The sequence below is a fragment of the Rhinichthys klamathensis genome, unplaced genomic scaffold, assembly GCF_029890125.1.
Source record: "Rhinichthys klamathensis goyatoka isolate OS25496 unplaced genomic scaffold, OSU_Roscu_1.1 h1tg000095l_1, whole genome shotgun sequence".
Lineage (NCBI taxonomy): Eukaryota > Metazoa > Chordata > Actinopteri > Cypriniformes > Leuciscidae > Rhinichthys > Rhinichthys klamathensis.
This window is the reverse complement of record NW_026606634.1, coordinates 2,102,803-2,126,581: the sequence shown is the minus strand read 5'-3', so window position 1 is coordinate 2,126,581 and position 23,779 is coordinate 2,102,803. Positions and strand designations below refer to the sequence as shown.

At 39.9% G+C, this 23,779-nt stretch overlaps 1 protein-coding gene and 1 non-coding gene across 3 annotated transcripts; both read right to left on the bottom strand.

Annotated features, from left to right (window-relative positions):
- Window positions 1–1,228: 1,228 nt before the first annotated feature.
- sp1 (sp1 transcription factor) lies at window positions 1,229–21,112 on the bottom strand. 2 transcript variants are annotated; one of them, XM_056252526.1, is made up of 7 exons: window positions 20,998–21,112; window positions 20,348–20,427; window positions 15,063–15,107; window positions 13,616–14,870; window positions 11,204–11,345; window positions 7,856–8,049; window positions 1,229–1,894 (listed from the first exon to the last, which is right to left on the bottom strand). In XM_056252526.1, exons 1-7 carry the CDS (start codon window positions 21,047–21,049, stop codon window positions 1,587–1,589), a joined length of 2,076 nt encoding a protein of 691 aa, XP_056108501.1. In that variant the 5' UTR covers window positions 21,050–21,112; the 3' UTR covers window positions 1,229–1,586. The 2 variants fall into 2 exon arrangements, with proteins under 2 accessions (XP_056108501.1, XP_056108502.1); XM_056252527.1 differs by lacking the exon at window positions 15,063–15,107.
- A 1,998-nt stretch (window positions 21,113–23,110) lies between these two features.
- trnac-gca (transfer RNA cysteine (anticodon GCA)) lies at window positions 23,111–23,182 on the bottom strand. The gene has a single exon. It is a non-coding gene; the product is annotated as a tRNA-Cys (tRNA).
- Window positions 23,183–23,779: the final 597 nt, after the last annotated feature.

Here is a 23,779-nt window from a genome sequence, read left to right as displayed (position 1 = left end):
AATGCTGGTACTATTTGTAGTCTGAATCCATGAATTTGAACAATGTTAACATTAATGTGAGATGTCACATTAAACAGTGTCAAAGTAGGGAAAAATAGAAAAAAAAAAGTCCCTGACCGTAAACAGCAAATTATTACGCCATTAGATGGCGGCAAAGATAGTCTTTATCAGTGAGTCTCTCAGTAGCAAAGACTTTTATATAGAAAGGACTGAAACTTGAACACGGACAACTGACAAATGCTTTAGCGCTGTCAGGCACGGGAAACCCCTTAACTGTTAAAAGGACAATATAAATCGCAGCGGACATTCAAATGGATTTTTTTTATTATGAACATAGGACTGACCTGAAGGAAAATGCTATGTCTAAATGCAGGTAATAAACTCGCTCACTCGATCTCTCTCTCACACAATACAAGAAGCTTCAATGAACAATATCAATGAGAGCAAACGTAGGTTTACGTTGCTAAGAGTGGTTGCTAGGGGTGTTGTGTAGTGATACATAGAACCGTTGGGTGAAGCGGTTATAGCCGTGGTTATCATGAATAAAACACAGCTATGGACCAATTAGAATCAAGGACTGGAACTACCCGTTTAATAAGCAAGCATAAATAACTGCTAGGAGTCTTTCTGAAGTTCATCTTAATTTAATAATTATGAATGCTTAACACCAAAAGAGTAACATTCACCTGAGTTAACATGTAATGGAAAGTGAAGAGCTTTGGCTTGAACTCCAACTCATAAAAGAGCCCTCTCTAAATAAAGGGTTTAAGGCATTTGTATTTTAACTGGTTAACATTTTCCCTATAAACAAAGCATGACTGTTTAAGACCACAGTGACCAAGAAAACTGGGACAATTAGCATTAAGTAACTCAACTGCATGTATTTACTGTAACTTAAATGTGTTTTGTATATCAAGACAAAAGAACTAAAGCAATAAAAAAAAAAAAAACGTTATGGAACATCTACATAATATAAAAATGCTGACATTTAAGACTGCATAATTCATACATTCACAAAACAAAGGTAATTTCAGAATATGCAGTTTTCCATACTTAGAAAAAATATAACTTATGTACAAAAAGCATCAAATCTTTTTGTTTCATCTTATTTACGGTGATTAATACACGGAAGCATGATGGCTTGTAAGTAAGGTATTAAAGATTAAAAAGATGACTATGATATCACTTTCACACAGTTTTTTTTAATCTTTCTGTTTGTGTTGTTGCGTTGTAACCCAATATATCCTGATATCATGACGTCAAGTGGACCACTGAGTGATGCTTACCGTGACACACCACAATTTCAGTTCAGGGAATCAGTAAAAAGGGAAAAGAAAGCTGGATTCAGAATATACATGGAAGGGATGCAAAAAAGGCTGGAGTCTCAAAGAGGACGAGGTAAACAAGCACCTTTAAGGTGCACTATCACACCTCTTTCTATCCCCTGTGAAACCATTTTTCATGGCTGTCGCTCACTGGAGGCTCCGCGCCTGAACCGCCGTTTTAATGCCTACAAACTGCAGGGCATTCATCCTTCCCAGTCAGAGCTCTCAACATGCTCACTGCACTCTCGCCACCCAAAGTGCTTAATAGCCATTGCTATTCAGATTGATGGAGTGCAGATCTGTGACTTGCATGACATTGATGCCACTGGGCTCTAACCGCGTGAACCCCTCGGATGACAGCGTGCCCATAGTAACTAGCGTCTGCTGGTCGGTGGTCATGTCACCTGTGGCACAGCTGTCAGCCGGGCTCGCGGTCGTGACGGTGGTGTCAGCGGCGCTCACTGCGCCAGCAGATCCTTTCTTATTCATATGGGTCTTGATGTGCTTGGACAAGTGGTCGCTGCGCATGAACCGCTTGGGACACTCCGGGCACGAGAACTTCTTTTCACCTGTAAACAGACAAAGTTTAACAGTTTTGAATCAGCTTGTTCATAATAAGAACCAGTGCAAAACCATGGTTTTTGCAAGGCTTGAGTCTTAATTTGTGAAATAAAAGCATTAAAGGGGTCAGGAATATACAGTCAAACCAACATTTATTCAGACACCTTCAACTAGGGGTGGGCGATTTTATCGATTCTGCGATATAAATCGATATTTTTTCCCCCAAGATAGTATCGATATTTAAGCCGTGAGTTTCGATATATAAGTCCAATTCAAATCCCCCGTGTTTAACTTGGCTCGTCAAGGGGCCGTTCACATATGTGACCCGATCTGGCGAAATGAGTCGGAAGTCGCAACGTTCTATTTTAAGATATGGGCCGATTGTGGAAAAACAATGAAATAATAGATTTTTTTTTTGTGTGCTAATTTCAAAGAACAGACGTTAAAAAATAATCTCCCAAAGTTTCGTAGTCCAGATAATTGAGTAAAGGTATTTAAATTACTATTAAAGTGTACAAAGTTTTACTAAATTCGCTGGAAATGAACATTGCTTTTCTCAACTCCTCTCGTCACCTCTGAGCATTTCCCGGGTATCCCCTGAAACGTCACTATCTCTGCTCTTTAAATGGTGTTACACGTTGTATAGAACCAATCAAAAAGCTTAGAAATCTGCACAAATGCTGATCATTTGTCGATGGGAAGCCGTTTCGACTGACCGGCACGCGATTGGTCCAGCCACCCTCCTGTCAGACTCGCAGCGAGCGCTCTGTGTAATAAACAAGCTAGCAAATCTCCTCAGAAAGATTAAATATTATTAATTTGAGAAATGTCACTGTCAAAAGCGAGCAAAGTTGCCAAAGTGTCATCAAGCCCCCTGGCCATTGCACACTGACTGAGTCCGCGTTTTTTTCGTATGCGTTTTTTCGTATTGATTCGGTGGCTCCGAATTGTCAAAACACCATTCAAACTGCTTGCTACGGATGCGAAAAACTTACGATTGTTTTTATATAACGGATGAAAGTTTCGTAGTGTGCACGCGTGATTGACATAACGTGATTGACAAATGTGAATGAGTGTAGCTATTTATCTGCAAGGAGAATCCATTATGTGTTTGATTAACCCAATATTTAACTGTTGGTATCTCCGTTATGAATTTGTTACGCTGTTATTGTCAACTAGCCTACACTAAGATATGATTGCATAGACTAGCATTATTTGATTAATAATTATTTGATTAATGAAAGTAATATTTCATTACTTTCTCTCTCTCTCTCACACACACACACACACACACACACACACACACACACCCTCTCTCTCAAGCAAAAATGTAGCACCTCTGTTCAATCTTTCTGATTTTAGTACATTTTTGTAAAAGGTAGGCCTACTGTTAAATTATTTATTCAAATAAAAAGTTTTAAAATAATTTGAGCTTCAGCCGGGTTTAATAGCATTTATATATTAATATCTTTGGTCAAATTAAGCTGTAAAATAAATTGAATGTAATGGATTTTGAAAGATATCAACAAAAAACGGGCAAAAAACTTTAAAAGCGATTTTCTCAGGTTTTCAATTGGAAAAAGAGGGCAGTTGACCATAATTCAAATGTGTATATCTTTACAACCATTCAAGGTATGACTTTGACTAGGATATCAATTGAAAGCTTATGGTCTCCTCTTTCCATTAATACCAAAATCTCAATTTTTAAATTTGGGTCACTGTGACTCATTTTGCTGGATCAGGTCACATATGTGTCTTTTGCGCGCTCAAGTTTGTTATTTCAAATGTAGGCGCGCGGCAAGCGCGCTCATAATTGAAGCGACGCGCTCATTTTCTCCAGGCGCAGCGAGATGAAAACACCTCAACTTTTCAGAATGGCGCAAGCGCACCGCAGTTTATGTGATAACCAACCATCAGTTTCACCCTTTCCATAACAACATTAAAAGCTCGGTCAACATGAAGGACGGGGGTGCACCCAAACACTACTGGTGTTTTTCTCTACTCCGTAAATAAATCTTGTAGCAGAGCAGAGCTACAGCAAGCGTTTTTCGGTGGTGGAAATCCATTAGCTACTAAAACCTCGTTCTTTGTCGTTGTGGAGAGCACAGTTCATGGTTGCTTAGCAACGACAGACGCCACGGGAAAATCGGACCGAATTTTACTATTAATAATAAAAGATAAGCTAAAGTGCATTGCAAATCATGTCAGTAATTTATCTTTTTATAAAAGGCTGAAATATGTGAGGTTTATCTTTTTATAAAACCTTTTTTCTCAAAACTTTATTTGCACTTTTTAACTCTCCATTGTTAATTGCAATACTGCACTTTATTTACTTTTCAAAGACTTGCAAGCTACAGTTTGCACTGTTTCAATAAATGGAACTAATTTTCTCAACACATCTTTAATTCATTTTGTCCAGCATTTGCAAGCTGTAGCTCTGTCCAGTCAGAGACATATATTGTGTAATTGATGTTTTTAGTTTTCAGTTCAATTCAATCAAAGTAAATGGAACACTCACAAGATGTCACCAAAATCACCCTGTCCCCTTTAAATCTTTCAGAAAATGATGTAAGTATATCGAATTATATCGAATCGTATCGTTGGCTGAATATCGTGATATATATCGTATCGTGAGATTAGTGTATCGCTACAGCCCTACCTTCAACATTTCTCACATTATCACAGTTTATTCGCTATAGTTTAGAAAATGGTAATAAAATATGAAAAGAACATATTTCACTGGTTTTGTCCGTCCTTCTGTTAGACTGTCTCACAAATAAATTATGTTGAATATCTGTCAGCTGTTAAATTAGATAATACCAATTTAGCTCAACCAATTACCAAGAAATGCTTAATGTTGTTCAGTGTGTGGTGTAAAAAGGTGCATTAGCAGTTAAAGAGGTCAAAGTGTCTGAATAATTTTTGGTCCCAATTTTTTATAGATGGTACTGGTAGTCACTGTATGAAGAATTTTAGTATAATATGTAGGGCTGTTGGAACGAATTCCGAAATTCGAATATTAAAAAAATCAATACTATTCGAATGCTGAAGTTACTATTCGAATATTGTTTTTTTATGTATATATATTTTTTATTTATATATATAAACAGGAAAGAGGCCGCACTATGCATAAATTGTTTTATTTGCACAACGTTTCAGGAAGGCACGCGCCGAAACGCGTTTGTGCAAATAAAACAATTTATGCATAGTGCGGCCTCTTTCCTGTTTAACATTATATATTCTAATCATCAGGCCAGCATTCTTAAAGTTTAAGTTTAATCATTGAGTGAAGCCTGCTCCTATTCCCATTCATTAATTTTTTTTATATGGAATCTTGCCTTTCTCGCCACCTTGACTTACACACATGTGAAAATGAAATGCTTTTGTTTCGTCTGATGAACAATAACGTTTTTGAATCGTAACACAATTGTGCACGTTATCCACGCTGTATCATCATAACAATACTGTCAAAAATGGTAAATGTTTAACAACGTAAAAAAGCGCCCGTGAAGCGCAAATATCTTGGTGAAAACTCAACGGATTCGGCGAGCACCAAACTCGTTGGAACCGTCTAGTCGAACTGAAAAGAACGATATAAGTTTCAGAATTTTTGGTGGTGTTTTAGCGGAGATAATAGCCGAAAACCATCGGTAGCGCTTCAACCACATTCAGCACGAATAAAATGTTTATTGTAATGTTAGATAGCCCTCTAGTGGACAGAACGTGTAACAACAACCACATGCTATAGTGGCATTGGCGATCCATAAGCCTGAGTAATGTCGTAAATATTAATAATAGGATGAATTTGAGCATTTAATATTCGAAAATTATTCGAATATTAAATAAAATAAGGAATGGAATTCGAATAGTATTATAGAGGAAGATTGACAGCCCTAATAATATGTCACAGTTTACTTTATTTTGCTCTCCTCACTTACATAAATGAACTATAGTGTCCTGCAGCCACTAGTAAAAAATATTAAAATTATATCTGGTGTCTGAATAATTTTTGATTTGACTGTATGCATTTATATAAGAGGTTGTTTTGCTATAAAAAATACTGAAAGTTTCAGAACTCAAACGTTCCTTGATAGCATTTAAAATCATCTTTTATTGATACCAAGCTGCCAAACGACTCGTTATACACTTGGGGTTTCACTCCCTGATGTCAGTTCACCTTTTAGTGCTTAATCTCATTCTGTACACAAAGTTGAGTCATTTACAGGTGTGACAACCGCATTCTACAGCCGAATTAACTCCTGAAAAATTCAGGTAGTTACAAACAAATTTACAAAAATACCATTAGATGTCTACAGCTCCAAACTGAATAACTAGTTGTTAATGGCGTATTTAAATGCACATCAGAGATGCGTCTCTGTTCTGTACGCGTGCGGTGTACGAAAACCAGAAGGAAAGTGGTACAAGCCTCGGCTTATTCGTGTTGCCAGATCTTTCTAGAAAAAACAAGCCCATAATAAACCAAGATAAATGCAAATGCATTTATGCAAATGCATTAAAAATAGTCATTTAAAAAACTCATTAAGCCATGAAAGAAATCGTTTCTGTACTAGCACGCTCTCTGACAGGCATATGTGTCCTTGATAACCCGGCTGCCTGAACGGTCAAATACACACAATATTATCAATGTCCATCTTGATGAGTATTCAAATAATAAAAATTCTTTATTAGGTTAAAAAGATAATCTTAATCTCTGCATTCTTAACATGGAAATGCTGTATAGCTGGAAATAGGTTTATGGTTTAAATATAGGTTTATAGGTTTAATTTGGAAATAGGAAGGCATATAGGTTTATTTTCGTTTTGTTACATTATTTAGGCTATTTTCAAACACGTCAAGTGTACAAATAAAAACATAAGAAAACACAATCTATTGAGTCAGCATAATAAAGCCGTTAAAGGGCCTGCTCACATATCGTGTCTTTTGCACGCTCAAATTCGTTATTTCAAATGTAGGAATTTGAAATAACGAATTTGAGCGTGCAAAAGACACGATATGTGAGCAGGCCCTTTAACGGCTTTATTATGCTGACTCAATAGATTGTGTTTTCTTATGTTTTTATTTGTACACTTGACGTGTTTGAAAATAGCCTAAATAATGTAACAAAACGAAAATAAACCTATATGCCTTCCTATTTCCAAATTAAACCTATAAACCTATATTTAAACCATAAACCTATTTCCAGCTATACAGCATTTCCATGTTAAGAATGCAGAGATTAAGATTATCTTTTTAACCTAATAAAGAATTTTTATTATTTGAATACTCATCAAGATGGACATTGATAATATTGTGTGTATTTGACCGTTCAGGCAGCCGGGTTATCAAGGACACATATGCCTGTCAGAGAGCGTGCTAGTACAGAAACGATTTCTTTCATGGCTTAATGAGTTTTTTAAATGACTATTTTTAATATTAAGCATATCCCCCGTTTCTGTATTGCACTAATGCATAAAAATATAGGTGTCCTACAAGCTCCAAGGCTGTACATACAGTAACAATACAGCACAATCTCCATTTATTTTCCCATGCCATTGATGAGATTTTCTGTCATTTATGTGACGCTTTCCTGTCATTGATAAGTTTTTCCAGCAATCATACAGCAGGGGGCGCTGTTACAGATCTTCTGAAATAGCACAGCATCTCTGAATCCAAAAACAAGCGAAAATCCACATAAACCAGAAAGAGACTAACATATTAATACAAGAAAATATTTTAGGGGCTACGAGTAAGAGTATGAGTAAGATCAAAAAATGTTGGCGGGCACTTTTTTAGTAAACGCTGGTGGGGAAAGTTAATTGACGATATATATTGTATATTGATATATATTGTCATACTGTCCAGCATTCCACGCTCAGTTAAACATTCAAAAATGGGCTTGAACCGAAACGCACAGCAAACTTTAAACTTCATGAGATTACACAGCAGTGTGAGTATCGTGCTAAACTCACCTGTGTGTGTCCTCTTGTGTCTCTGCAGCTCATCAGAGCGTGTGAAACGTTTCCCACAGAAGGACCAGGAACAAACGAAGGGTCTCTCTCCTGTGTGCCAGCGTAAGTGTGCCCGTAGATGAGATGTTTTCCCATAAACCTTGGCACACCCAGGAATATGGCAGATGTGCTGTTTCTTCTTAGTGGGGTCATTGCTGCAATAAGAGAAGAAAAAAGGACACATTTAGAAACTCAGCTGCAGTTTAAAGCTGCATATAAGGGATAATGTACAGTCAGGTCGTTTAGTCAAGTCTCATTAATTTATATAGAGCTTTATTTGTCTAGTTTTGGTGAACCCAGTTTGGTTTGAGTTACTGTTGCCTTTTCTATCAGCTGAACCAGTCTGGCCATTCTCCTCTGACAAGAGCATCAACAAGGTATTTTCGCTCACTGGATTTTCTCTTTTTCAGACCATTCTCTGTAAACCTTAGAGATGCTTGTGTGTGAAAATCCCAGATCAGCAGTTTCTGAAATACTCAGACCAGCCCGTCTGGCACCAACAACCCTTTTTTCCCCCATTCTGACGCTCGGTTTAAAATCCAGCAGATCGTCTTGACCATGTCTACATGCCTAAGGGCCCGTTTACACCTGACCACTTCATGCGGTTTCTGTGACCGGATAGCTATCGGATCGTGAAAAGGCCAGGTGTAAATGCCCTCCGAAACGCAATCGAGATGGATTTAAATCCGATCGCTGGAACCACATCAGGAGGTCTGAGACGCGTTCCAGACGAAACTGGACAAGTGTAAATGCATCTGGTTGTTGAAACCACAAAAATAAACGTGTGAGGGTGTTATAGGCTGTATGTCAAGTTGTAGCCAGATATTACGGCGTATCACCGCAGCTGAGCATCTATTCATCAAGCTAACGCGCAAACTATCGCAAATCACAATGAAAGTCAGTCGCAGATGCCGAACACACAATCATCTTCATTAAAAGTAAAGAACCGAAATGATCTTACCAGGGCTGTTGCCACTCTCTTTTATTGCGGTCTTTGGTTTTTAAATTACCTGATGATCAATAAAATACAGCATATTTGTTACTTTCGGTGACGTGAACTCCATTAAATCCGCATATAGGGAATTGAAGATCGGATTTTTATCCGTCTCGCGAAAACACATTTATGTGACCAGGTGTAAATGAGATCATTTTGATAAATCAGATAGCTAACTGATCAGTAAGAACGCATGAAGTGACCAGGTGTAAACAGGCCCTTTAAAGGCACACTGTGGAACTTTTCAACCTTTATAATATATTACCAAAACCCATTAAGATGGTACATCGACTTACAATAGGTTGAATGACACGTCTGCCGTAGCCTGAAGGTGTCTGTATCGCTTTTCCTAGCACTATGTAACTTCGGGTTTCGGGTAGGAACCCGAGCACAAAAAGAACTACAAAATTCGACCGCTTTACGGCATACGTCACTTCCCCCACCACCCACAACTTCCTCAGATTCTGACCTGAGTGCTCAACTCGCGTTTGATTGCCGTTGCCGTCTGTCTATTTTATGTTTTCGTCATGGCCGAACCAACAGCTACAAGGAAGAAGGCAATGGTTTTGTCAGAGGACACTAAAAGAAAAAGGCATAGTGACAAATGAAAAGCCAGGACGAGGATCGCCATTGGTCCAGCGTTCGCTCGCTGGCGTGAGCTACAGGAGGAGGAGGGGTGCCCGACCGATGCTGACGCTTGCCTGCACGCAAATGCCGTTTCCAAGGTGACCCAGATAAATCATATAAGTAGTGTAGTATTTTCTGGTATTCCGGCCACAGCCGATGGTGTTATGAGTGTAATAAAATGCCCACAGCCCATTGTTCATTTCTACACACAAACACAGCCCGCCACAGTGCAGGGCTCGCACAAATAAAGTCGACTCATGTCAAATGTACATTAAATGTAACGTTAGTGAACGTGCCCACGACTCAGTGCCCACAAACACTACACACAACATGTCCCACGGTTTCTGTAAAACGAACCCAACACACATAAGTTACAGTCAGCTCAGGCCGACGGTGTTTTTAGTGCAGTAAATGTGCCCGCCGTCCCGCGCCCACATTCACTCACAGACATGTCAGCACTAAGCCCCACGGGGCTCGCCCCGCTCGCTCTCTCTCAGCAGACTGCTATAAGGGAATCGAGCGCGGCAAGGCTGCCCACCTCAAACACTGCAAGCACACACAATCTAAAGACACGGGAGGCTGACCCACTGTCTATGGGCTGACCGGTTGACTTTTGCGACAGTGCTGCGGAGCTTGTGGCCTCTAGGGACGCTAGACGTGAAAGTTACAGGTCGAGCGCCACTAGTGGCCAAAAGTTCCGCGGTGTGCCTTTAAACTTAAAAAAAAAAAAAAAAAAAACACATCTATACCTGTTTTTTTTTCATTGACCTGCATCTTGTGTTTTTAACTGCAAAAAAGTGTTCTGTGTGAATGGCCGCTAAGACTCTCACTTCCGAATTAAACAGCGCACCTGTCCAACCTGTCTCCTCAATTGACCGTTCGCAAAGACCACAAGCCACACCGCTCTCACACACACCATGTTCTCACGCAGTGAAACACACATCGCGGAGCGGAGAGGACACTGAACACACTGACAGACAGCACAGACCAGGTTACTTTTGATATGAAACAAAGTCTCAACTTTCAAATTTGGTCATTTTGTTATGAAATTTAAACAATAAATACCTTCTTATGGCTCTTTAATTAATGTCTCTGACAAATCGCTAGAGCCTCAGTTAAAGCTGCTCGTGAACCGATCATCTCTTCCTTCTAGTTCATTTATAGCAGTGGTTCTCAACCTCTCCTGCAGGGACCCCCTGACACACCATGTTTCTGTTTTAACCCTGAAATGGCACACCTGATTCAATTAATTAAAGGCTTAATGAGTCATTATTAGAGTAGGAAGTAGGAATTAGTTAATTGATCAATTAGTCAACTACTCATTAAGCCTTCAATTAATTGAATCAGGTGTGCCATTTCAGGGTTAAAACAGAAACATGGTGTGTCAGGGGGTCCCTGCAGGAGAGGTTGAGAACCACTGATTTATAGCATCAAATAAACATGGATGAGCATAAGAAGGAATGTTTTTTTAACCGCGGAAAGACATCAGTATACACACTGTTTTTCAAGTTCAAATCCTCCAACGTTAATCTACTAACTCTCCTGACTGCTTTGTCGGACAAAAATGTCGGATTGTGACTGGTCAGATCGCCTGTCAATCAAACTCCCAGTGAAGGGTCCATTAGAATGGATGTTGAAGCTTACAAGCCTTTGATATTATAAAAGTATTGTGTTAGCTTTAGCCGTACCGTCCCTCTCCGTCTTTGCAGTACGGGCAGGTGCAGGCTTCCCTGCGCGTGCGTCTGCTGGTGGTGGTCGGGCTGCCCTCCACATTCTCATCCATCACACTGTTGTCCTCCAGACCGTCTCCCCCCGCACCACTCACTTCACCTGCGGAACAAACGCCAAACATTACACCTCTACACATGCCAAACACAGCAACAAGCAGCCAGGAAAATTACAGATAATTAACAAAACTGACAAATGTAAGGGAACGGCTGCTGCTGACAGTGAACAAACACTTGCTAGTAAAGAGAAGATTGAACTGGCACTACAGCGATCTGTCACGCCACACTAGCACCAAAACCACATTTATTGTTTCAATTTCATAATAAAGAGAATTTAAAAACTCAGACTTTGTTTCATATCAAAAGTAACAAAGCACATAGCTTATTGTGAGTCTTGGATGGCAAGTGCACTACAAATAATAATTAGTGAACCTTTGTTCCCGCAAGAATACAGGAATTTCCGGATTTTAGACTTGATATAGGTTCATCAAAACGAAGATAAATTAAGTGCAAAGAGACGTGCAGTTTGTTATAACTAGGGATCAGAGGTCACGTTAACAGGAATTTTTTTAGCAATGACGGAAATATATGAAATATTTTGATAGATTACACGTGATCTGATTGTAACTTATAACTGTAACTCTCACCCCTGTCCACTTGGTGGCGAGTGCACTTTTGCTGTCAAGTAAATGTCAACGAATGGCTTTTCCGAGTTACATGACATTGTTTATTGACATCTTTCTGCGGTTGAAACACTGATTGAGCGATTACACGAGAGAAATGATACGGATTTCGGTAAGTTGAACTTCAACGTATTTTCTGATGTGCATTCATGTTTTTTTTGTTCTGTAACGTAGTAAAGAGGAAAGGATACTCGCGTTCCGCTTCACTTGAACTGAGGCGCTAAACTTTGATCTCCCAAGCCACATTACCGCCAAAACGGTATATATAAAATTGACAGAATTTGAAAGCTGAGACTTTTTATATCAAAAGTAACAATCAAAAAGCTTATTGCAATTTATTGGACAAACATTCATAATGGAATCTGAAAAGTGACCCAGAGTCTCTGTTCAACTTTCTCTTAATAAATAAATAAATGCATAATCTACCCTATTGTCCTGTAAGTTCGTGAATAAAAATGAAAATGTGAACAAAAACAGAGCCTATTAAATGGCTTATTATCATTAAAATATGAAAATTAAAATCATGACGGGTAATAATAGATTACGTCAAAATGACGGACAATGTGGAAGTCTAACACGACCTCTGCTAGGGATGCACCCCTAAATGAAAACTCTGGGTCGAAACCGAAATGATAATGATGCGCTATTGTACTTCTGCGGGGCATATTTGGCGTGTGTGTGAGAGACACCCTCTGGTGTTCAGATGATTTGGTGTGTGTGAGAGACGCCCTCTGGTGTTCAGATGATTTGGTGTGTGTGAGAGACACCCTCTGGTGTTCAGATGATTTGGTGTGTGTGAGAGACGCCCTCTGGTGTTCAGATGATTTGGTGTGTGTGAGAGACGCCCTCTGGTGTTCAGATGATTTGGTGTGTGTGAGAGACGCCCTCTGGTGTTCAGATGATTTGGTGTGTGTGAGAGACGCCCTCTGGTGTTCAGATGATTTGGTGTGTGTGAGAGACGCCCTCTGGTGTTCAGATGATTTGGTGTGTGTGAGAGACGCCCTCTGGTGTTCAGATGATTTGGTGTGTGTGAGAGACACCCTCTGGTGTTCAGATGATTTGGTGTGTGTGAGAGACGCCCTCTGGTGTTCAGATGATTTGGTGTCTGTGAGAGACGCCCTCTGGTGTTTAGATGATTTGGTGTGTGTGAGAGACGCCCTCTGGTGTTCAGATGATTTGGCGTGTGTGTGAGACGCCCTCTGGTGTTCAGATGATTTGGCGTGTGTGTGAGACGCCCTCTGGTGTTCAGATGATTTGGCGTGTGTGAGAGACGCCCTCTGGTGTTCAGATGATTTGGCATGTGTGAGAGACGCCCTCTGGTGTTCAGATGATTTGGTGTGTGTGAGAGACGCCCTCTGGTGTTCAGATGATTTGGTGTGTGTGAGAGACGCCCTCTGGTGTTCAGATGATTTGGCGTGTGTGTGAGACGCCCACTGGTGTTCAGATGATTTGGCGTGTGTGTGTGTGTGAGACGCCCTCTGGTGTTCAGATGATTTGGCGTGTGTGTGTGTGTGAGAGACGCCCTCTGGTGTTCAGATGGAGCAGGATTTTTCTACCGTTCTTCACTGACAAGCTGCACATAAAATAAATCGCAGCCTTTGCCAAATCGCGTGCGGTTTCATTGCGATTAATCGTGCAGCCCCAAAAAGAATAGAATAAAAAGAATAGAATAAAAGCAAAGCAGACTAACCTGTTGTATTGGAGATGGTGATGGGAACCCCTTGCAGCTGATGCATCAGTCCTGCGCTGCCAAGCGTGTTCAAGTTGATGGTCTGAAGGCCAGAGAGCTGCATGGTTCCTGGTGCCCCCGCCTGAGCCAGTGTGATCTGGGCGTTAGCAGGGCTCTGCAACTGAAGGGTCTGCCAGCTGACCTGGCCATTCGGACCCACGGTACGGATCAGGATGGGGCTTCCGTTCGCGATGGTCTGGATCTGAACATTTTGCACTCCATCCTGAGACAAAGTCTGTGTTGCGAACATCTGACCTCCGGCCGAGACCGAGCCGGGCTGAACGGTCTGCAGGACCTGCTGTGGCTGAATGAGGAACTGTGCTTGACACTGTTTCTGCCCGTCTCGATTATCAGATGCGGCGGACATGTTCTGGAAGGGCTTTCCCGCGTCTCCTTTGCTACTCTGGGTTAGTGTTACGATGCCTGATGTGGCCGTTCGTGTGCTGGTAGAAGTAGTGCAATACTCCACTGGAGTTGTAGACGACGTGCACTGGAGAAGCTGTTGAGATGTTCCTAAATTTCCTCCAGCGTTCGGATCACCTCCAGGTCCGACAGGCGTACCAGAGCTAACCGGGAGAAGAGTGATGTTAGCATTCAGAGGAACAGGCATGTTGGTGAGGAACTGTGTCTGATTGGGAAGCACAGTCCCACCCAGACTGATGTTCTGCAGAGGTATTGCTTGCTGGAAAAGGCCTGGGACGGTTAAGATGTTTCCAGCACCAGTACCTCGGTTAGCGGGGGCAGCGATGAGCTGCTGGTTACCATTAGGCGAGGACACGAGCTGAAACTGCCCAGCTGCTGGGTTTGACGCATCCTGAGCTGTCTGAGCAAACTGGAGCTGCTGTCCATCTACAGTCTGAAACTGTGGGATCACCTGATACTGGATATTTGGCATCACACCAGAGAGGGCAGTGAGCACCTGTTGACTTTGTAGGTTTTGTGAGGACGCCATCACATACTGGGGTTGCACCAGAGCTCCAGTCTGTCTGCTTTTGTCCTCCGAGGGAGAGGTTGCGCTAGTGGAGCTGGTGGCAGCCTGAGAGCTTGCGGGTATGATGTGCCAGCCGTTGGAGGCATGTGACAGATGAGGGTGCTGGAGCTCGATCTGTGTGTCCTGTGCCTGGCTTTGCCGTGTCTGTTGTTCCACAGTGTCGTTTTCATCAATCCGACTGCAAGTGGCTGCTAACAGCGCTAAAGGTGAAGGCTGCTGCGAGTCCTGGGGAGGTAAACGTGCTTTTGAGCCATTTAGGAGATCATTGTTATTGCACGTTTAAAAAAAAATTAAATTTAAAATTAAAGTCACCTAGTTCAGTTTATTTATACATTTACAATACATTCATATGATCATCAAATCAAGCTTTTTTTTTAAATGACAGAACTTCAATAATTACAAATAAAATGTTGTAACCATGTATGTAGAGCTGGGCGGTATGAAGGTATATATCGTTTGCATCTATAATTTTTGACAAAGAGAAACAAAAAGCAAAAAAACAAGTGTTAAGGTTGTATGTTCAGAGGTAGAATGTTCTGCACACACATTAAGTCTTCTGAAAACATGTTATTGTTGTTTCTTTTACCTGTAAATGTAAAATAATCGTTATTATCATGACATTCAAACAAGAAGAATTCAAGGTAAAATTGAGGTCCAACAAAGAATATTTAAATACATAATTTTGTAAAACTTGTCTGTTGAGTGCATGAAGTCAGAATCCACTCAAAATGCTGGAGTTTTTGTGCAGCACAAGCTCATTGAGTTCTGCACGTACACAAATAGTGGAGACACTATGTAAATAAGAGATTCTTTATGCAGTGTAGGCAGCTTATTTGATTACAAACGTTGTTTTTTTTTTTAAATCCATAAATTTTGTTTGAATAAAAAGACATTAGGGCTGTGCGATATGAAGAAAAAAAATATACTATCACGATTTTTTGATCAATATTGCGATTTCGATTTTAATCACTATTTTAAAACAATATTTCCTTACACACATACAGTCAAACCAAAATTTATTCAGACACTTTCAACATTTCTCACATTATCACAGTTTATTCGCTATAATTTAGAAAATAGTAATAAAATATGACAAGAACAGTTATCAAATCAGTTGATATTTCACTGGTTTTGTCCGTCCTTCTGTTAGACTGTCTCAGAAATGAATTAGGTTGAATATCTGTCAGCTGTTAAATTAGATAATACCAATTTAGCTCAACCAATTACCAAGCAATGCTTAATTTTGTTCAGTCTGTGGTGTAAAAAGGGTCAAAGTGTCGGAAGGTCAAAGAGTCGGAAAAATTGTCCCAAATTTTAATGCATTGTACTGGTAGTCACTGTATGAAGAATTTTTAGGTATAATATGTCAGTTGACTTTATTTTGTTATCCTCACTTACATAAATTACCTATAGTGTCCTGCACCCACTAGTAAAAAAATATCGACAAATTGTCTCTGGTGTCTGAATAATTTTTGGTTTGACTGTAGTTGTGTGTATACTTTTTTTGGAAGCCGGCTTTATTGCCAATATGCGGGCACCATATCTTTGCATAAACTTTATGTTGGTTATTTCTTTATGCCTTTTGCAGCATCTCACGCATGACACAGCATTCTACACAGCGCTCATAGTAAAAGTTCAACTTTTAAAAAAACGTGTGAATGGCCCTTAAGACTCTGTTTTGCCGCAGTTATGGTTTGACAGGTCTTGCTGGCTCTCATCATCTCTCCTGTATCTAAAATATTCCCAAAGCACAGATCTTGATTTTTCTTTTTGGTCCATATTCTGCCCTGAATTCTTTTTGCCGGTTTCTTCCATGTAAACGGTAAAACCACCGTGTTCTGTTCTTGCACTAGATTAAGGCACTCGGACTGCATTCAGATTGCACACACTTACAACAGTTAGTAAACATTAACGTCATGCTTACCAGTTATTCCAAGCCTATTACATCTCTGTGAGTTGTTTCTCTTAATGGAATCAAAATAATTGGTGCTTGATAAGTGTAGACGTGCCTGAAAAAAACGAGTGCGCCGCACCGCATGAGCGTTCGCTCTCTTTGAGGCACGCTTGTCGCGTCTATATTTAAAATATCGAACTTGAGCGGGCAAAACACGCGGTGCTGGTGAAAAAAATCATGCTTTCTGCGGTTTAGAAATCGCACATCCCATTGCGAGTTTATTACGATTTCCATTAATCGCACAGTCCTAATAAGTGTGTTGCCAATCAAATGAAATCAGTATCAACAAATCCATTGTTTTGCACTGCAGAAGCTGCATCTGTAGTGTTTATATACATTTACTCTGTTTTATGCAGCTCAGAGGAGGCATAATGCTATGTGATTGTTTTAAAAAAATGACACTTTGAATTTTGAAAGGAGTAATGAAATATAATAACAGTGTTTTTGTTTTAAAGCTATAGCAGAATTATACTAAATGTCTTTAGGCTACTGTTTTTCATAATGTAGCATCCGGACCAATCAGACACACACAGATTATTCATTATATTTAATGAATAATCCAGCAAACTCACTCTCCCAACAAAGGTCTATGAAACTTAAAAATCTAAAAATCACTGATCACAAGATCACGCCTCTTAGTTCTTTTCTGAAACCCTGATGTGAATATGATGCTGAACTAGAAGTTTTCTAAGGACCCCCAAGCTTGTGCCAGGCTGCGGCCTTTTCTTTCCATTCACCAAAGATCCTCTGTCTTCCACTGGTTCTCTCTCATCAAGCCTCAGCAAACTGCATCAGGACAGTTTAATTCAAATGGGCGAGACATGCAAGTATCAAACTTAGTCTCATTATTTGACACATTAAGTATCCTTACCCCTTTTTAAGAAGGGCGTGTTAGAACTAAACTGATGGTTTGCTCAGGCTGTTGATCTGCTGAACGTCAAACAATGCTATAACTTCTTGCTTTCCTGTATTCTGCTTCAGCTCTCTTTCCCTCTGTAAACTGTATGCATGTATGTATGTGTATGTTAGAGTAGTTTAAGTGTTTAGTCTAGTTAATAAAATCTTGTTCATGTCACATGTAAAGTTGTCCGTGTTTCAAGCTCATTATATACTGGAGTCCCTAATCATGCAGATTTTGACTACTTGCTCTTAGTAGTACTGTAAAGTAAGAAAGACATTTAGAATTAATAAACAATTAACATTAAGTTAATTCTATTAACTGATCCAAATATTCATAATCAATTATAACAAGTTATGATTGATTATTAATATTTATTTAGAGCTAATTTGCTACACAAATACAACAAACAATATAGTTACTTTTTTACCATAGTAGTGAGGTGCCATGCATGGTTTTAACTGTGGTTATCATAATCCAAATCCAAAATTCTATGGAAGACCAATGGTTAATTTTAATCCGAACTCAAACAGTCAGAATATTTATATATTTACCCAATAAAAATTAGGATGATATTTTTACAGATGTTACCAATTTTAATAATGAACAAATTTAATTCTGCATCCCAACTCAAGCTACTGCTACCGTCACTCAGCACAAGCTACTGTCAAATGTGCATTTATAAGAAACAATAAACAAACGCCATCGCACACCTGTAGGTGAAAAAATCTAGCGGCAACGTTTCGGTCTTACGACCTTCATCAGGCCTGATGATGCCTGATGAAGGTCGTAAGACCGAAACGTTGCCGCTAAATTAAAGTTTTATTTGCAATTACTGATAGTGTGCGGGAGTTCCTATTTGTACATTTATAAGAAACAAAACATGCAATATTCAGCTGTTTGGCAAATGTTTGTCATGCTCTGATAAAGAATAGTCAGGTGATAAAACCACAATTAACTGTCTGGTTTCTACAAATTTCACTCTGCCTTTAAACTTGTAAGAAATATAGATTTAACATTTATTGTGATAATTATCAATATCGACTGATATGAAAATTGAGTTGCCCTATTCAGACTAACTCCTTGCTTAGCAACACTGTCTTCAAGCTGTTGCTCTGCCATGACAGTTGCTGACCTGAAAGAGAAAACTGACCATTAAAAGACGACAAATCCCTCCACATATCACTGCGCATCAACACTGGGTACTTGCACTGCATGAATTATGGTGTGATGCATTTTTAAAGTAGCCTGGCTCTGCCTTCCTACGGACTGCCGCTCAATTTTCATTCTACTTCACTACTACGTCTGGGATTGTGCTGTATTAATTGTTTTTTTTCCGGTCAATTTTTTACCGGTCCAATCAGCGAACAGAGGGAGTGGCTGAGAACGATGACGTTGATGCCGTGCAATAGTGGGAGTCGTCATACGTCACGACCAAACGTTAGCGATTGGTTATGGCAGATCCAGAGTGGCTCTGGGCAGATCCAATAGTTTTAATTTAAACTTCAACAGAGGACCGCCTACAAGGAAGTTAACGCTTGTCAATGGAGCGAGGCCAGACTCGCTGTACAAATGAAATGTCTGGTGGGACCAGGCTATTTTTAAAGTACAACGCTGCACAAAATCTAGCTCTGGTAAGTAGCTAGAAACATCTGCATTCACATTCTTTTATAAATTGAGTGTGAGTGTAACTGATGAAAACTGCTCTGGACTGCGCTTCTCAAAAGCATCGTAAGCCCAGATCGCAGAACCATTGGGTCTCTAAGGCTAAAGTCACACTGCGAGCCTTAATGCTCAATTCGGATTTATTGCTCAGATATTTTTTGTATACCTGTTCACATTGTAGTTTTAAATGTGGCCAATATCAGATTCCAGTGCAAACAGATCATGGCCCTGAACTGACCCGCATGCGCAAAAGAAAGATAAAAAGACGTCACGCAGCACGCTGTCATACAGAAGTAAACACAGAGGACATTGTGATTATGCCTTTATTTAGTGCGATCTGTCGCGGAAGCCAGCGAATTTATGCGCAGGCAATATAAAAACAAAACAAAGACGAGGATGTGAAGAAAGAGAGCAGTTTTTAAACAATTATGAAACGAGCCTTCATGTTTTGCTTGTACATATAGAGCTGTCACTGTAATACCAATGAGCTCTGACACATCACTGTCCTTCACTGACTACCTTTCGCAACGGTCTTGATAACTTCAGGTATGTAAAAGCATTGTAGTGACTCCCATGAGACCAGTTTTGTGATGAATGTCAATCTAGAGAGATGTAAAATTTGCATGATTTCCAATATCTGTTCAGACTGAGGTCGCATTGCAAAACATCAGACCTGTATATGATTTAGGACAACATACTGATTGGCACAAATCAGTATTGGAAAGATCAGATTCCATGTGGTTTGTGCTGTTCACAATGTCATGAGAGAAACAGATCTGGGTCACATGTGAGGAAAAGAAAGAAATTCGGATTTGTGCCACATTTGCCTGCAGTCTGAACACGTAGCGTAACATCAACTTGGCTCACAATGCTTTCGAGAAACACAGCCCTGATCTCACCTCCAATCACAGAGCAGAAGCATTGCTTTTGTTTTACTTTCAGTGACAGTTTTAAAAGTAGATTCTCTTCCTGATCCACCCATTTCCCTCCCACAATCCACCGTGAACCTTCACAGCAGGAAGTGGCAGATATGCATTACTTCACAATCAGACCTGCCTTCATTTACAAACTCACAACTGCATGATATAGAGCACAGACATTTATTACAAGCGAGCAAACACAGCTAACTCCAAAGTGAACAGTTATAATGCTGTGAAATACACGAGAGCAAACTTGAGCACTTACTTGAGGCGTGCTGGAGTTTCTCTTCTGAATGAAGCTCGTGTCGTTCTCCACCAGCGCGGCCATTTGATTCTGCTGTTGATCTGACACACAGTCAACATAAACAAACTCAGTGCAAACTCATCAAAGCTGCATGTGTCTTTATCTAGTGTGTTCACGGATCATCAGATGAGTTAGCCGATGAGTCCTGACACGCGTCCAGAGGCCATATTCCTTTACTAAAACAACTTTAATACTCATTCGCCAAATCGTCATCAACATCGTCATCATAATCGCTAACGTCCATTCGCTAGCTTTCGTGATCTTTTAAGCGTTGTTTATCATCGCTCGTGTTATATAACTCAATGTAGGTCGCTGTAATGATCAACTCAACTTCCAAACTTAGCAAACAAGCTCAAGATTACGGTCACTCACTCTAGAAAAAAACAAAATCAACCAAATTCACGACGAACTCATTCAGATGGCTCCTATTAGCTATTACGAGGTGACCGTTGCTGTTTACGATCACTTACGAACAACATGATTTAGTGTTTTGGGCGAATCGATGTCAGTGTTTGACAACATAAATATCGCATTAAAATCCATCAAGTACAGTTGTCCTTTATGATGATTAAAGCTGATGAACACACTCAGATAGGATAAAATGAACTCACCGCTCATAATGTGTGAAGGCGCGAGTTTTTCACGCTTCTTTAAGTCTGTCATGAACTCTCAAACAACTCAACCAAACTTGATGAACAGAAAGGACGGAGTCAGTCAAAGCGGCGGGGGCGATGGACCAATCAAGAAACGAATCCCTTTCTCTCGGCCAATAGGATTCTTTGCTTTAACCGTTGTCATTTTGACGTTTAGAGATACTTTCTTATCATCATCTCGCTTCTATGCATGTATGAGACAGTAGTACTATGAACTACCACATTAAGTTAGTCAGCTAATTTTTTGTTCGTTTATTTTTATTTGAGAGTCAAAATCTCTAATTATGTAAGCTATTTAAACCAAAAGATGCAGAGAATGGCTTGAATATCTACTGGTGTAATATGTTTGTTAAAAATATATTTCGAATATATTTTCTAATTTCGAATAATAGTTCAGTCATTTTAATCCAAAATGGGGGTCAACCTAGAACAAATTACAACAGAGGCAAATTCAACTGATTTTGTATCCTCTATATGTCCTGAGTAAGGCAAAAAAAAGCCCAAAAGAATCCCATTAGGGGAAAGTTTCGAAACAGACCCAAATATACCCTATTCATACCATATGCATTCATTCTGTTTATCACGCGAATAGGGTAACATTTTTAACCTTTAGATATCACCATGAAAATTACTGAGTTGATTACTTACATCAAGACAAACAAAAAAATGTATTACAAGTTTTTTAAATTGTATGTTAACATGGGCAAATAGTGTATAATCAAACTACGTATGTGATAATTTGCATAAATACCACAAAATTAAAAAAAATATATATATTTTTTTTTATTTTTTTTACATTAACACAACTGTGGTACTGGTAAATCTCATAACAGCTCGTACAGCCAAATATTATCTTACAATCTTTATATATATTTGTTCATATATGCATATAAAATGATAACAAAAATAGAAATAATAGTTATAATACAACAGGGCATATCTGAGTAAATAAAAAACAGACACATTTTATAACACAACAGATCTAAACATTGGATATAGCCAGGTAAAAATGTCTTGTTGAATCTTGTTGAAATCTTACAGTAAAAGACTATAGAGGCAAACAAATGGGGCAGAGATTCAGTCATTCATTCAAGGTCACTCAACTGTCACTCAGGTAAGAAAAATGTGCTTTTGTTTCTCCTACATGGATTAATTTGATTGTTTGATCCTACCTTTTGTCTTCTGCATTCTCCTTACCCGTGTCTCCTGTTCTTCCCTCAGACTCGACCCCCAGAAACAGTCCCACTGCCCCAACCCCCAACCCCAACCCCCAACCCCCAACCCCCAACCCCCAACCCCCAACCCCCAACCCCAACCCCCAACCCCAACCCCAACCCCCAACCCCAACCCCCAACCCCAACCCCAACCCCCAACCCCAACCCCCAACCCCCAACCCCCAACCCCAACCCCCAACCCCCAACCCCCAACCCCAACCCCAACCCCCAACCCCAACCCCAACCCCCAACCCCAACCCCAACCCCCAACCCCCAACCCCCAACCCCCAACCCCCAACCCCAACCCCAACCCCAACCCCAACATACATGTTGATACATAAAATACATGAGTATAAGGTAAAACAACAAAGTGTTTTGCTTGTTGTGAATAAGATAACAGCACCAAAGAACACATTCGGAGTTCGACACGCAAAAGGGATCATTCGGATTTGAACCGGGACCTCTTGATCTGCAGTCAAATGCTCTACGACTGAACCCCCTTTCAGAAATGCCTTTTTCAAAGTTAAAAAATGTCCAAGGCATTTTCTCAAATACATCAGTATAAGGTAAAAGAACAAAGTGTTTTGCTTGTTGTGAACTACAATAACAGCACCAAAGAACACATTCGGAGTTGGATGCGCAAAGCACTCGGATTTGAACCGGGACCTCTTGATCTGCAGTCAAATGCTCTACCACTGAGCTATAACCCCTTTCAGAAAACTATTTAAAAATATATATATATATATCAGGAAATTTCTCAAATACACCAGTATAAGGTAAAAAAAAAATGAAGTGATTGGCTTGTTGGAAACTAGCATAACAGTACCAAAGATCACATTCAGATTGGGACATGATAAAGGGGGCACTCGGATTTGAACCGGGGACCTCTTGATCTGCAGTCAAATGCTCTACCACTGAGCTATACCCCCTTTTAGATAATTTTTTTCAAAGTAAAAAAAAAAATCTGAGGAAATTTCCTAAATTCGTCTGTATAAGGTAAAAAAAATGAAGTGATTGGGTTGTTGGAAACTAGCATAACAGTACCAAAGATCACATTCAGATTGGGACATGATAAAGGGGGCACCTGGATTTGAACAAGGGACTTCTTGATCTGCAGTCAAATGCTCTGCCACTGAGCTATACCCCCTGTCAGAGAACTTGTCAGGAAGCAGACAGACTGCCTAAATCGACCCTCTGCTAGCGGCCTCACGTCAGCAAGGTCAGATAAATCCCATCACATAGAGCCTCTTTCACCTAGATATCATCATATAGAGACTGTGTCTGTTCCCCGAATTTGGAAATCCAAAAAATGTCAGTTAAAAATGTAATTGATGTTCAACAAACAAAAAACAGATATAATACAGATGAGCAAATGATAAAGCTTGGGTTGCTGAATATTCGATCCCTTACTCCAAAATCCATAGTTAAAGTCCCCGTGAACCGGAAGTTGCAAACGACTTTTCCCCAGTGTTGTGACGTATTTCCGAGAGAAACGGAATACTAAATGAGGCAAAATGGTGGGCGTG